Source organism: Dreissena polymorpha, chromosome 14 (assembly GCF_020536995.1).
Source record: "Dreissena polymorpha isolate Duluth1 chromosome 14, UMN_Dpol_1.0, whole genome shotgun sequence".
NCBI classification, from domain to species: Eukaryota; Metazoa; Mollusca; class Bivalvia; order Myida; family Dreissenidae; genus Dreissena; species Dreissena polymorpha.
In genome coordinates this window covers 57,063,601-57,080,558 of record NC_068368.1, presented here as the reverse complement: position 1 = coordinate 57,080,558, position 16,958 = coordinate 57,063,601, and the positions used below count along the sequence as shown (strand labels likewise).

Below are 16,958 nucleotides of genomic sequence, written 5' to 3'. Positions count from 1 at the left end.
GCGAATGTGATAAGAAAACCTACCCTTGAACCTTGAAATTTGAAACCAGACATAAATAATTGCAGTGTTGTCCTTTAGTGAGTTTAGAGCATGTTTCGCTTACAGTTTGGAGATGTCGTAAAAGTAAAGTAACGGTCCCATGTGTTTCAAACTATTGGAGAAATGTAGACAAAATATCACTGAACTTTCCAAGGAATTCGCTTTCTTAAATTCCTCATTTCAGACAGGATACCTTAAATTGCAACAATTAACGTACTCATAAGAGACAGATAACAGACAATTCAACTAATCATTTTGACGTTTTAAATCTCAGGGGCGGATGCTCTGAAATCAGTGATTGGTATGTATATAGCCCTTTACAATTGATCAAAGAAAAGGACCTGTTCAAAGCAAAGCAACATTACATATTACAATCAAAGCGCTGAAGGCACTGAATTTGTTCGCTGTTGTATAATCTTAGACGCAACTCAGTTTTCAAAATTATGTTATAGCTTTTTATATCGCAAGTTTGAAATGATCACAACCCATTCAAATTTATGAAGAGTGTGTCTAAAACACAGGTCGAGATGTGTTGTTTTTTTTTCAAATCATTGATACAGCTAATCAGTGTGCACAGGCTAATCTTATTTGACATGCATTAAACACCAGAGAAATCAGTGTGCACAGGCTAATCTTATTTGACATGCATTAAACACCAGAGAAGCAGTATAAAAGGACCACAAACTCACAAAATGTCAACTTTTCAGCTGTACACTGGTGTGTAAACAGCAGAAAACAAAAATAATTATTTTCATAATATTTAAGTTTGTATTTAATATTTTCCAGTGAAATTTGGCATGCATATACTTTAGTATACAAACAATATGTATGTGTAATTTGGTGGTTGAAAGTTATATAGTTATTGACTTACATAAAAAGTTTTTTCGGCGTAAGCTGAATTAAGCCAGCTTTTCACCTCTCCTGACCTTTGTAAGTGTCCAATAAAATTCAAATAAAATTTCCCGCGGCTAGGTACGAATGAATACACTTCATTTATTCCATTGGCTGATTTGAGTATTCCACCAAAACATTGGAAACATATCCGCGTCTTTGTAACACTGTTTTACTGCATGAAACAATTTAATTTCTAATGAAAAGGCTTAATAGATAGAACAGTTTTACACTCAATTCTCGACATAAATACAGTTTGTGCGTACACCTTTTATTTTCAGAGAATTACCAGCGCAACGCGTTTATATTTAAAGGCTATGTTCTCATATTTAGTACTTACTTCCATATTCTTGTCAACATGTTAACATGTAAAAGTATAAAGAGCAGTGGAAGCGAGGCCTCACTTTAATACATTGCATTTCAACCCGGGTCAATTCGCGGCCAGTGTATGAATGTCAGAGTTTATATACAGGTCATCTCCGGAGTTCGCGGCCAGTAAAATAATAGTTATATAATAAATACGCTATCCGTTTACTAGGTGACCTGGAATTTTTTTAGACCAGAAATATGTAGATTCTTAATGTGTTTTCAACAAAACAATGATAAATATTATTTTTGATTAATTTAACAATAATTATTCCACCATATTGACCAATGTATTAAGCATGAGCGCGATGATTATCGATACTGTTAATAATCGAATCAAACCACTAAAACAGGTTTGTTCGAAGAACGCGCCTATAAATACGGATACTTATCGTGTGGCCGGTTGACTCGTATGTTTTAATTTCACTTCCATTCTTCTTTTGGTTTTCTGTTTTGTATCTATAGGTTTATGACCAGCAATATGTAAAAATGTAAAATAAGCCGCGAAAACTCCGCGTAACATCCCGTACTGCGTGTGATGCAGCTAAGAACTGCACAAAAAAAAGACATTCGCTATCCTTGATCTCATTCATTAAACTATCAACGCCGTATATCTTTTTTAAAGATATTTCTTGTTTGGTGTCTGCTTGAAATTCAAATTTCCCTGTAAATGCTAAGCACCGCTCACTTGAAAGGTTATGAACTTCTCTCAGCCAGTAGCTAGCGAATGACTCAAATCAAGTTAATATGTAAATACAGATTCAACAGTATTCCAAATGCTGTCTGCACAAACACGTGTTTCTATTTATAAACACTAATGTTAGCAGCAAATCACTGGCAGATAAACCCAGCCTACTAGTTAATGTTCTTTAAAGGGATCTTTTCACGGTTTTGTAAATTGACAAAATTGAAAAAAGTTGTTTTAGATTCGCAAATTTTCTGTTTAGTTATGATTATTTGTGAGGAAACAGTATTACTGAACATTTGCAATGGTCTAATATAGCCATTATATGCATCTTTTGACGATTTAAAAACCTTAAAATTATAAAGCGTTGCAACGCGAAACGATTGAATAATTTGGAGAGTTCTGTTGTTGTCGTCTAAATTTGTGAAACTACGAAGATTGCTTATATAACGTATAAAATACGCATTTTATGTATGCTTGGCAGGATAGCTCAGTTGGCTAATGCGTTTTTACTTCAGGATTCCGGGGGTCACTGGTTCGAGCCATGCCGCCGGCTACTTTTTTTTTCCTTTTTTAAATTTTATTTTTGATTTTTTACTGGAGCTTTTAAAATTTAATGTTTACATTTATCAATATAAAGCATTTAATGACAAACTTCAAAACATGCCAAAATCTGTGAAAAGGCCCCTTTAATATTTGACCACCGCAAAATCAAGCAAGTGAGATCCGGCTTTTAAGCCCCGTTCTCCCTGAAAGCAGCCAATATGCACAGATTTCAATGATAAACACTAGACTGGCCAACGTTGTTTTGCTACAAGTTGTGAAATACACTCTATGCACTGTACCAGTGAGAACAGGTAGATGCGGTGATTAAAGGCAGACGCTAAAGTTTACTGGAGTTATTCACACAGGCAGTCACGGGTTACGGTTCCTGCCGTACCTAAGCCCATACTGATCCATACTGATTTGCAAAATTGCGGCTGCATTATTTGTGAGCTTCGCTCACTAATAAAAACACTATGTATATGAAATAAATAATGCATTCATTAGATTACAAGCAAAAAACCCCTGACTAAGAAAAAATGTTAGAAATCTGTTTCGTTTCTATTATTATCGATCGAAAATACTAAAAATTTCAAAGATAATTTAGCAAAAACCTGCATTACCGACATCGGTGTTTGACTAAGATGTAGCGAGTTGGTTTTTGCTTCCAGATGTACTGGGTTCGATCCTCAAGGCATGCACTTTTTTAATTTTATGATTTTCATGGTTACATAATTGTTTTACACTATTCCAAATGTTGCATTTTGTACGTTAATTCATTAAATGTCATATTTCAAAAATACGAAAATCTGTGAACAAGTCCCTTTAAAGGGATCTTTTCACGCTTTGGTAAATTGACAAAATTGAAAAAAGTTGTTTCAGATTCGCAAATTTTCGTTTTAGTTATGATATTTGTGAGGAAACCGTAATACTGAACATTTACCATGGTCTTATATAGCCATTATATGCATCTTTTGACGATTTTAAAACCAAAAAATTATAAAGCGTTGCAACGCGAAACGATTGAATAATTTGGAGAGTTCTGTTTTTGTCGTTAAATTTTGTGAAACTACGAAGATTGCTTATATAACGTATAAAATACGTCTAGCATGTAAACTAAGCGGAATAGCTCAGTAGGCTAGAGCGTTTTTACTTCAGGATTCTGCAGGACTCCAGGGGTCACAAGTTCGAAACCTGGTCCGGGCAATGTTTTTTTTCCTTTATTTAATTTTATTCTTGATTTTTTACTGGAGCTTTTACGATCCAATGTTTACATTTATCGATATAAAGCATTTAATTAATAAGTTGAAAAATGCCAAAATCTGTGAAAAGGCCCCTTTAATATACACATTTGATGGTGCATTTGTAACAAAAAGAAACTTTTTGGTAAGAGTTGACAATTGTGGTAATTTGCAAATATGCAAGTAAATCAATATATGGTAATAATGTACTAAAACTAGTCTGTCAAACAGTATCAGTATAATGCTGATACTGAAATCTGCTGGTATAGCATATATATTGGTAATAATTAACTTGGACGTCAGTTTATTGAAGCGGTCTAGGCAGGTAGTTGACAAATACGCATAACAACACATATTCTTAAACAATTCGGACAGCATGTGTGTCTGGAACTGGGAATGAATAATACTCAGTAATTTCACAAGATCAATAGATAAAGAAAGGTTTAGTAATTGCTCTTTGCGATTTCCAACAGACATGTAATACACACTGCACGGAATATCAAAATTATGTTATAGCTTTTTATATCGCAAATTTGAAATGAACACAGCCCATTTAAATTTATAAAGAGTGTGTCTTAAAGCACAGGTCGAGATGTGTGTGCACTGTTTATCCTCTTATTTATGTTATAGAGATAACTTAGACAAAATAACAACAAAACGTTTCTTTTTTCGCAATGAGTTGCTGCACTGGCAACAATCTTTAGAATTTTGATTGCCTTGCTAAAGAATAACAAGCCTTGAATCATGGACATGTTGTGTTATGTGTATCTAACACTTTATCTATTTTCTTAAAATGATTGAGCAACAAGTTTGACGACATGACAGACTTTTGATGCATCATGTCGTGTTGTGAGCCGGAATTGAATCATTTCCTAGGACTAATTGATCCACAGTCGCCAATTTGTTATCTATGTTTAATTGGATTGAGTTGTTCAAGCTTTGAAAAAATCAGTTGCCCTGCTTTTTAGTACGGAATCCGGATAGTGCCATCTTTAATCTCGCCATTCTTTCATCAAGGGTGACACTAGACACCCGAAGCGATACACGATATTTTTCGTGACAGTCGCGGCGACGCACCATATTTTTCGCGACAGTCGCGGCGACACACGATATTTTGCTCGACAGTCGCGGCGACGCACGATATATTTAACACGATATATCGTCCTAGTGTAGGTAGCATAAAAGGCGAAATATCGTGTTAAATATATCGTACGTCGCCTCGACTGTCGCGAAAAATATCGTGCGTCGCCGCGACTGTCACGAACAATATCGTGTATCGCTTCGTGTGTCGTATCTCGCATTCAAAGGGCGACACTAGGCACACGAAGCGATACACTATTTTTTGCGCGACAGTCGCGGCGACGCACGATATTTTATTATTCAAATATCGCCCATATTATCCGAATCACGTGTATCGCGGTATAATTTAAGACCGTGACACTAGACATACGAAGCGATACTCGATATTTTGCGCGACAGTCGCGGCGACGCACGATATTTGTACTGTTCAAATAACGCTGTAATAATATAATAATAATATTTAAAACGATATATCGCCCTTGTGTAGGTAGCCCAAAAGGCGATATATCGTGTTTAATATACTAGTATCGTGCGTCGCTGCGACTATCGCGCAAACTATCGTGCGTCGTCGCGACTGTCGCGAAAAATATCGTGTATCGCTTCGTGTGTCTAGTGTCGCCCTTGATGAAAAAATGGCGAGATTATAGACGGCACTATCCGGATTCCGTATTTTAGCCCAACTGTAACCAACTTTTGAAATTGAGTTTCCTGGGCTTAAATCTTCTGGCCCCAGGCTTACAGGCAACCACTAAACCTGTAAGTTATTCATGATGTAAGATCTGACAGTGTATTTAACTTTGCTAAATTTGCAAGTCTGAAGACATTTAAGGGACCTTTACACGTTTTGGTAAACTTACACAATTAAACGATTTAATAATTTAGAGAGATCTGTTGTTGTCGTAATATTGTATCATAACTATAAAATACATCTCTCATTATATGAGCAAGGATGGCCGAGCGGTCTTAACGATATACTTTTATTCCAGGGGTCAGTGGTTCGAGCCCAGTTGAGGGTAACTTTATTTTGTTTCTTCAATTGTATTCTTGTTTTTTATTTAATGGGGCTTTTAAGATCCAATGTTTACCAGGGGGGCACGCGTATACGGGAGCTTACCGCGTTTAAGTGAGAAAGTTGTTGCAAAACTTCAAAGATGGCGTCGTTTGTTGGATTTTCTTAAAGGAAGGGAGGATATTTTCACCCGGTAAGCCCCTTTGTATTTATAATTATTTTAAACGAATACGCCGTTTCGGCTCTACGGTGTGTGTGCTTCCCTCAGTTTTTTGTTTCAAGATCGTAGACGTCGGGATAAAAAAGTTATTGAAGGAAAACCGTCCACAAATCTGTTGTCTACTAACGGGACGTTCGAGAAATTGGATGTACAAATATCATTTTCTCTTATAATACACAGTATTGACACACGTGAACAGTAAAATAAAAATAAAATCATGATTATTTCTTTTTACCGACGCCGTTTTATCACTGATAATTATTTTATTGGCAAACATTATTGGTTTAACCCCCTTATTTGGAACTGACTTCCTTTTAAGCACATTTTGGGACCTGACTTCCAAATGACAAACAGCTCTTTCATATGTAAAAGAGCTTGACATGATATACCTACCCATCTTAAATAAAGTGTATATGTGTACTTCGATATTATAGTTTGATAGCATGTTACGTGGTGCAATATAAGTGTTTTCTTAATCACGTTACTTACTGTAGAATTATAATAATGCTGTTCGAAAAACCTGCCGACCAATTGAATCAATTCACCTATTTTCAAGAAGATGGGTTGTGTGGTGGCTGATGTACGAGATAATAGAACGTTTATCTTTCAGTAATATTATAATTAATTCCATGTATTTTATGACGTGTCGACCTTATTCTGCTATGAACTTTTTTTAACCATTCTTTTACTGTCTTTTCAGATGATGCAGGTTAAAGGGCGAAAATAAGTGCATCTTTCGTTGCAGTATATGTAATCAGGAATTTTACATCAGGGGAGGATTGAGATATCATGCCCCATTCATGGACCACAACTGGCGTCTAGATATCTGGAAATAGTAAGCATAGTATTCCGTTGGATGCATATTCAAACACAAGTATGTCCATATGTGTTAAAATAAACAGGTAAGAATTACACTGTGTTTATAATACCGTCGAATGTCTTATATTACACACACTAAATGTTAACGTTAAGTACGCGATAAAACATATAAAAATACAAATTAATAATAAAACAATTAATAGAAAAAAGAAAACTCTTGATTTCTTCAAGTGAAAATGTTTTCCAAGACATTCGCATCAATGCGGAATTCATTCACGAAAGTTATTTCGCATAAAACCTTGTAACATAGGAAAGAGCTGTTAATCAATTGGAAGTCAGGTCCCAAAATGTGCTTAAAAGGAAGTTTAGTTCCAAAAATGGGGGTTAACCCGTTATAACTCGGCATTAAATGAATTAATAGACGTAACAACGCGTCGAGATAATAAAATATTCGTGATTTATGTTATATTTTACTGTACACATGCACAAATACTGTTTATTATGAGAGAAAATGATATTCGAACATCCAACATCTCGAAGGTCAAGAAATTAAACAACAAATTTGTCGACGGTTTTGCTTCAATAACTTTTTTATTCCGACGTCTACGGTTTTGAAACAAAAAACCGAGGGGAGAACAAACACCGTAGAGCCGAACGGGCTTATTCATTTAAAAGAAATATAAATATAAACTGGCTTACCGGGTGAAAATATCCGCTACTCCTTCACGAAAAACACTTAAACGACGCCATCTTTGAAGTTTTGCAACAACTTTCTCACTTAAACGCGGTAAGCTCCCGTATACGCGTGCCCCCCTGGTTTACATTTATCAATATTAAGCATTTAATTACAAACTATGAAAAGGTCCATTAAAGATGTTTACTAAAAATGCCACAAGGTAAACATTTCGAACTCACTGGTTGTTTATTTGATTTAAAAGTGATTTTGTTTATTTGCCTTGTCAGCGAGGTTACTTTAAGTTATTATCACTTTTATCTTTATTTTTTTCAAATCATTAATAAAAAAGATAATTTAAGCTTCATTTTGGGAAAACATGGCTTAATGCATATGCATTAATCGTCATCCCAGTACCAGAGGCTCTCTTTAAACGAACAACACCATAAAATCAGAAAGTGTCGTTCTTGATTAGCTTGTGCGCATTGCACAGGCTAATCAGTGTGCACAGGCTAATCTTATTTGACATGCATTAAGCGCCGTTTTCCCAGAAAACGATAAACTGGCCAATGTCGTCGCACAAGCTGTTAAACACTTGACTTGCAAATATCATCGCACAAGCTGTTAAACACTATTGATAACATACACACACTCTGCTGTCTGCAGTGTACCAGTGAAGTATAAACAGGCAGATGCGGTGGTTATCGTTCCTAGCGTAGTTAATAGCAGACTGACTTGCAAAACTCTCTACATTAGTTGCCCGCTAGCGCGACCAACTAAAAATGGCGACACACCAGTGGCACCGTATTATTAAGTACTCGATCGAATGCTATATTTACATTAAGTTGCAATGCTCGAAGAAACATGAAGCATTACGATTTTTTTGTAATACATACTAATTTAAATCACCTTCTAGTGGGCCATTAGCATATTGACCTTCAATATATTAAGAATTACACTGTGTTTATAATACCGTCGAATGTCTTATATTACACACACTAAATGTTAACGTTTAGTACGCGATAAAACATATAATAATACAAATTAATAATAAAACAATTAATAGAAAAAAGAAAACTATTGATTTCTTCAAGTGAAGCGATTCACAGTGTAATTCTTGCAGCGCGCGACACACCTCGCCCATACGGTGATTAGTTTTGGCATTATTTCACACTTGTGCTTAACCCTTTGCATGCTGGGAAATTTGTCGTCTGTTAAAATGTCGTCTGTTGAATTTCTAAAATTAGCAGCTTCTTTGATTTTTTTCAAAGAATACTATCAGATTAACAAAACGTGGCGTCTCATCAGGATCCAAACTGTTTGCAAAGGCCTTCAAAATTCGGTTCCAGCACTGAAAGGGTTAAAAGTACATAAAAACAACCACTTGTGAGTGGATTTATTAGCTATCTTTAAAATGCAATCACACATGAAGTTAGCTTTTTTGCCTATTCTATTTATTACATTACTTAAAATCTATCAAGTAAAATAGCAATATGTTAAACGCAACAAAACGGATATTACAATATAAAACAATTAAATTGTATTTAATTGAAGGTCAATTAACAATGCAATTTTTTAAGTATGGAGCAGGATGACCTCGACCTGCAAGGGGTAGATGGATCAGGTAAATACAAAATATTATAATTATTACGGCTTGTTATTACAATGCGTTGTGGAAGTGACGCGTGAGGCAGTCGGACGGAAGCACGCTTGGCTCGAAGTAAGTACATAACTGTGCAATATGTGTAACCTTCATGCAGGAATTCGACTGGTTACGAGCACACCTCTTGTCCAATGATCGCCGCGATTCCAAACACGTTATCATATGCTCGATACAAATAATACTGCGTAATAATACTGCTTTTATGTGTATATGATTTAAATCGTCATTGTCTTTTGTAATGTCCATGTAATATAACATAACGATTATGCCGAAAATTACTTCCATTTCATAAAATTAACTGATAATTCTTTCAGATCTAGTGTCGCTGCAGTGGTTACCGCGAGGTAGATAGCTGCCGTGGTAAATTAACATAAGAGCAGTGTTACTGCTAGGGAGATGACTGCTGTGATTACTGCTAGGGTGGTCGCTGCAGTAGTTACCGTTAGCGAGGTTTGTGCAGTGGTTACTGCTAGGGAGAAGGCTTCTGTGTTAAAATTAGAGATGTCGCTGCAGTGTTTACCGTAAGGGAGGTGGCTACAGTGGTTACCGTTTGGGAGATGAATGCAGTAGTTTCTACTAGGGAGATGTCTGCCGTGGTAACCATAAGGGATGTCGCTGCAGTGGTTACAGTAAAATAGGTGGCTGCAGTGGTTTTCGGGAGCGAGGTCGCTGAAGTGGTTATCGCTATGGATGTTGCTGCGTTACATATCGCACGGGATGTTGCTGCGTTACTTATCGCAATGGAGGTTGTTGAAGTGAGGTGGTAATCGCTAGGGAGGTCACTGAAATGGTTGCCGCTAGGGGATGCCTGCAGTGGTTTTCGTTAGAGAGGTTGCTGAAGTGGTTACCGCTACAGAGGTTGCTGCAGTGATTACCGCTAGGAAGGTTCCTGGAATGCGTACCGCTAGAGCGGTTGCTGCAGTGAAAACCGATAGGGAGGTGCCTGCAGTGGTTACCATCAGGGGGATGGCTGCAGCGGTTACCGCTAGGGGACTGGCTGTAGCTGTAACTATTAGGGATGCGGATGCAGTGACTACCACTAGGGACATTGCTGCAGTGATTACCGTTATGGAGATCGTTGCAGTGGTTATCGCTATGTAAACGGTTGCTTTGGTTACCATAAGTGTCGCTGCAGTTGTTACCGTTAGGAAAGTCGCTTTATCGCTGCAGTGGTGACCGTTTGCGATTTGGCTGCATATGTTTCTGCTAGGGAGATGACTGCTGTTGTTACATCTATAAGGGTCGCTTCAGTGGTTACAATTAGCGAGATGGTTGCAGCGTTTACTGCAGTGGCAACACAAAAGGGAAATGGCTGGAAAGGTTAGCGTTAGGGAGGTCGCTGCAGTGGATTTCGCTGTGTAGATGGTTGCTATAATTACAATCAGGGATGTCGCTGCATTGGTTACCGTTAGGGAAGTCGCTTCATATGTTACTGCTAAGGAGATGACTTCTGTGGTAACCGCTAGGGAGGTCGCTGCAGTGGTTACCGTTAGCGAGGTGGCTGCAGTGGTTACTGCTAGGAAGAAGGCTTTTGTGGTTAACATGAGGGATGTCGTTGTAAGGGAGATGACTGCAGTGGTTATCGTAAGGGAAGTGGCTGCAGTGTTTACCGTTTGGGAGATGGCTGCTGTAGTTCCTTCTACGGACATGGCTGCTGGGGTAACCTTAATTGATGTCGCTGCCGTGGTTACCATAAGGGAGTTGGCTGCAGTGGTTACCGATAAGAATATTGCTGCTGTGTTACCAAGGGACGTTGCTGCAGTGGTTTCCGAGAGAGAAGTCGCTGCAATGGATATCGCTAGGTATGTTGCTGCATTGGTTACGGCAATGGAGGTTGAAGCAGTGGTAATCGCTATGGAGGTTGCTGAAGTTGTTACCGCTAGGGAGGTTCTGCAGTGGCTACCGTAAGAGAGGTTGCTGCAGTGGTTACCGCTAAGTAAGTGCCTGAAGTGGTTACCGCTAGGGAGGTCGCTGCAATGCTTACCGCTAGGGAGGTCGCTGCAGTAGTTACCTCTAGGGAGGTCGCTGCAGTGGTTACCGCTAGGGAGGACCCTGCAAATCTTACCGCTAGGGAGGACCCTGCAATGCTTACCGCTAGAGAGATTGCTGCAGTGGAAACCGTCAGGGAAGTCTCTGAAGTGGTTACCACTAGGGATTTGGCTGCTGTGGTAATCATAATGGATGTCGCTGCAAAAAATACCGTAAGGGAGCTTCTTGCATTCGTTTCTGTTTGGGAAATGGCTGCAGTGGCTACCGCTCGGGAGATGGTTGCTGTGGTTCCCGTTAGTGAGGTCGCTACAGTGGTTACTGCAAAGAAGGTCCCTGAAGTAGTAACCCCAAGACATTTTGCTGCAAGGGACTATGAATGCTTTGTGAGCAGAGTTCGAACTGGGTCACATGAGCTCCAAAATGTTTGTCATGAAAGAAACAACACTTTAGACGCATTTTTGGCCTATCTTCTGGAAGCTTTGTCTTAATGATATCTAGGCTGTTTTACAAACACAGGTCATGATGGGTAGAAAGTTAAGTTTAGTTCAAATAATAGAAAAATCTTTTGAACACTCCAGAAGTCACATTATTGGCCCAATCTCTATGAAACTTAAACAAATTTTTGGTCAGAATAACATCTTGGTAATTTTCTTTAAATGGCTATTGTGGAACACTCTTAAAGTCAAATGTGTAGCCCAATTTGAACAGTGCTCCAGCTAGGCTATACTGGAAAGGCGCCGCGTCCTGCCCTCCAGAAGCCCCGCCATGCCTTTCTGATGCCCCGCCCTGCCCTTTTATTATTAAAACACAAAAAACATATTATAATTTATAAATCTCTTATTACATAGTTATTAACTTATTACTCATTGTAGACATATTCTTTGCATGGTTTAATAAAAAAGGCTAAAATTTATTCTAACAATTATTAATAACATTAAAATATATATGCAACAGGGAGCATTCCAGATAAGACCGCGCGCTCGAAAGTGACCTTTTGACAAAATTCTGTTCGTTGAAAGTGCCCTTTTGACAAAATAGCCCCCCCCCCTTCCTTTTTCAAATCTTAGCTGGAACACTGGGGCACTCATTATTTAACTTGCTTACATTGTATTTATTAAAGATATCTTTACTGAGGTGTAATATGCTTCTGGCAACATCACCAAATCTGCCCACATTAGGTCAGTTCTTCAGGTCTCAGAGCAGCGACCTTGGGCCTTTGGCGCTCTTGTTTATACATTTATAATGTGGTTATATCCGCCGTCTGTCCGTCCTGGCCACTATCTCCTCCTACATTATGAGCACTAGAACCTTGAAACTTACACACATGGTAGCTATGCGCATATGTGCGATAGTGCACTATTTGGAATTTTGATCTGACGCTTGGGTCAAAAGTTATGGGGGTTGGGGTGGGGCCGGGTCAGACATTTCCCTCATTTTACTAACAAAGTGCGACGTGGGGATACGCGTTGGCCTCTGCCGCGCCATTTCTAGTCCTTACTTATGTTGTTTTTTATTGAAAGTTTTAAAGAATTCAATTTCATACCAGAAGGAAATAAGATTGTTTTGTTTTGTGACGTATTAAAGAGCTCAATCCATGTTAAACCATGGATTGTTATTGTGTTTAAAATTCTCTCTACAATATCGTCTGAGATAATTATATTCCTATGATATTTGTTCCTCAGATGGGTTATAATTGAAGTGCCTTAAGACGTTTCTTAACATATGAGCCTCTGAGAAAAGGACTTCTTTAACATCAAAAAGGCAAGGAAGTTAAGTCTCCTTGCGTCAGAATTCAAGTGAACGCTCTGTCACTTTCTGCTTTTATGGAATTGCTTGTTTTAAGGAAGTTTCTTCAAAACCAAATCCATTTTAGGAGGAAAGTGTTTTCCCTGTCAGATTAGCCTTTAAGAACTGAACATGCTTATCTGGGACAACACTTTAAGCACAATCTTAAAGCCCTGATCATAATGTTTGAAAATGTTTAACTATTTTTGTTGACAATTCCTCGTGGTACAGGTGGCATAACAGCAGTTGAGTTGGACTGTCCGTCTCTTGTTGCGGCATTCCATTTTCCGGACTTTTTTACGCAATACTTTCAGATATTGAGCTGATATTTGGTGTGCGAGTCGAGCCCTACATGACCTACAGTTAGAATGTGAAATTCATTCCGGTCCAGTGATTTTTTCGAAGTTATTGGCTTGGACTTAAAGGAAATTTTCTCTGTAGTAACCGTTGTTGGAAGTTTTTTTAACCAATGTTTTCAGATATTGAGCTTGGTATATAAGTCAACGAACATGCCTAACAGATGAAGTGTAAGATTTGTTCTGGTCAATTGTTCTTTGGCGAAGTTATGGGCCTTGGACTTACCTTAATAGTTTCTCTAAAACAGCCGAGCACTGTGCTGCTTCAAAGCGCAGTAGGGGGTACTTTACTTCACAAACACTGGACTTGCTTTTTCTAAATGACTTATGTGGATTTCTGATTTTGGAAAAGAGCAATTTGCTTTGGTCATTTTCTGATATGTTTGTGTTAATCTTGTGGATCGGTAAACTCACACAATTAACGAAAACAAATTTATCCCATTCTTATACCGACATTGACGGTAAAACAACCCATGGAAAAAAATAGCCTGTATCCCACCTTGTTGAATATACCTGTCGCGTGCACGGAATACTTTTTATTCTACCACGGAATGATTTTTCATAAGAAATCTCTAGAGTCGACAAAACGTTAGGTTTAAAATTATACGACCTTCAACCATTAGATCTAGTCAAGGGGCATAATTTTTCGCAATCCGAAATCAGCTGATTGATGGCGTCATAAAATTACATACTTATTGCGTCATTTTCCAAACATATGTGATGTCATCTTTTGGTGTACACGAAACTAGTATGCGATGTCTTGGAATAAAACATTGAAGACGCGCATTTTTTTCGTGTTATTTAATGTATCCTGGATGTAATTATGAAAAAGTGCATATTCTATGGATTACTTACCTCGGATGAACCGGTTAGACGAAGGATTTTGACCTACATGTAGATCTAGCTTATTCGTGTTATTGATTTTTAGAATGTGCGTGTCTATTTGGATATGTGAAATTGTGTGTGTATAACATACTGATGGATGTGTATTTTGGTTGAGTAGTCTGTTCGAATTGTTTTGCTTTTAGATGTAAGTAAACGTAAGGGTATTTTGTAATTTCATAGATGAATAAACTTAGTCTTTGTTATTTTATTAAAGCAAGTATATTCAGTAAGAATAACCCGTTTGCAACAAGTGTTTCAAAGCTTAAGGTAGCGCACCTCTAATGGTCACATATCCAAATATAATCTAATTAATTATTTTCTTAATCAGCATCATTTCACTGAACTACATGCAAATTTGTAGGTAGGCTTTCCATGCTTTTTATAAAAATATACCGATTTTTTCAAAACCACCCCCACGCTCGGCTTTTGTCCAGTTTATTTTCACCCCTGGGGTATATAAAAGTTCCAAAATTCATTCAAATTTCCAAATATGGGCATGCAGTTGGTGTGTACAGATGCTGTAAAGGTGTTTAAAGTTTAAACAAGATGAAATAAGTATTCTTTTACAGACATTTATTTTTTACACATTTTTATCTATGGAAGAGCGCCATGAAATGTAAGTGATTTCAGCAAAGTAAAAATTGGGTCGGTTAAAAACAAAGTGTCATAAAATTCAAAATAGTATCATTTAAGTCATATTTTAAACTTAGTTTTTATAGAAACACTATATACAGCAAAAATACCAAGAACTAGACAGATTTACCGTTTACTTTTTGAAATAAAAATAAAAATGCAACATGCATGGTTCGTATTTTCAACAGTAAATCACCCAATTTCGCCATAACGTTGTTTTAATTTTAATAATTGAAGAATGTGCATAAAAATTGCAACATATTTAACAATAAATATAGCTAATATGCCATATTAAATCAAATTACGTTAGAAAATAAATAAAACGCGTCGCCAAACCTGCGCGGGAATATCCCAAAAGATTTCTAGTCTATCGCCTTAACCACTAGGCTACGGCACCTAATAGTAGGCTCTTCAACCTTCGAAGAAATCGCGGGAAATCATTAGAGGTGCGCTACCTTAATAGAATTATCACGGATTATCTTGTATTTGAGTCACAAACTACAGGATGGGAAGGCTAGATCTAGACATAGTCAAAATCTGCAGCGTCCATGAAAAAATCAGGCGTATCTAGTTTTTTGTATATAATTTATGTTTAGAACGACTCTGTGTGTAAATGTATATGTATGTTGACATCGACATATTTTTGTCAGGAGCAATCGCCGCCATATTGGATTTTGATCATTTTCATTTCATTTACACGATAGTACTTACGACAACTGAATTTTGAGGTAATATTACCCCACCCACTAATGTCATACATATGTCATACAAGTACTTGTAAACAAATCAAATCATCAAAATCAAACTAATTGAAACCGTTTCGAATGTTTGATTTTCTGTAAGTAGTATGTGCCTTCAAGTTATCATCGAAATTCATCGACTTTAACAGGTGCATATTTTGAAGTATTAGCACTATAATACAAGAGATATAGCTGTGATTTCTCTTTATATACAAAATCCTGTGACGAGACTGTACACACATATGCATTAAAGAAAATGAAGTTTGCTTTGCATGCTTCACAACAAATAATAATACAGTGGTTGAAAACATTCTGTTCAATCAATCTGAACAGTTTAATGCACTGGAAACTACTTACAAGGACAGAAATTAGAGGTAATATAACCCAGCCACTAATGCTAATCCATACAAGTACTATAGGGGCAAAAATGTGCAACACTCAACATATTGCTATCACAAAAGCATTTATGTTAAGACAAAACAGAAATGAGCATTAACAAAAATGTTGCACTTAAAAATAACTTTTAAATAGACAGTGTCTTTCACCAGTTGATTGTGATAAAGAATTTATGATGGACCGACAACAGTAAAACGACAGCGCTTCATGAAAGCAATGATATTTATGCCGTACAAATCAAATTCTTCAATTATTCACACTTTAATATTAAAAATAGTGGAAAATAGTGGAAAACTCTAGATCTCATCATTTTCATGTTCTAGTATGTCAGAAAATCCAAGTGAATTTGAACAACAAAGCCCTTTACACTCTTTGCACGCACTGGAGCATTCAAGGCCATGTTTACGGCAAGAACACCTTTTAGAATCACAGTTTATTTTACAGCTGCATCTCACTACTTGAAGTAGTTTTTCAGGTGCTGGCGGCAATGTCATTTTCACAGGAAGAACTTTATTCACAACATACCAGCCATAATCAAGAGGGTTGAGGCTTGTGATGCCCATCCAGACTTTGGCTTGGTAAAACACCCTCAGGCTGTGAAATGATGCTGCATCCGACGTCGCTGGTAATGATTGGACTTGAACTGCACTGCAGCTGGTAATTACATTGGCCGTGAACCGTTTGTAACGCAATTCATTCAAGTTCGTACAATCTGACCCCTCATATATTGTTGCAATCAAGGATTCTCCGTTTCTACGTATAGATTCATGGATAGATGATGCCAGAAAATCCTCACATGTTTTACGAAAGGAGGGTGTTTTTTGGAAAAGCTTAATAACAGCAGGTTTTCCAATTCCAAACATCCTCGATGTCGTATCACAGCCCGTTAACGCATGGAGCAAAGGTAGATAGTGGCAGAGTTCATCTCCTATACATAATCGTGTT

The 16,958-nt window shown here is 37.4% G+C and overlaps 1 protein-coding gene across 1 annotated transcript; it reads right to left on the bottom strand.

Moving 5' to 3' along the window:
- Positions 1–10,476: 10,476 nt before the first annotated feature.
- On the bottom strand, positions 10,477–11,574 carry LOC127857394 (serine-rich adhesin for platelets-like). The gene has a single exon (XM_052393790.1). The coding sequence runs from the start codon at positions 11,572–11,574 to the stop codon at positions 10,477–10,479; it is 1,098 nt and encodes a 365-aa protein (XP_052249750.1).
- Positions 11,575–16,958: the final 5,384 nt, after the last annotated feature.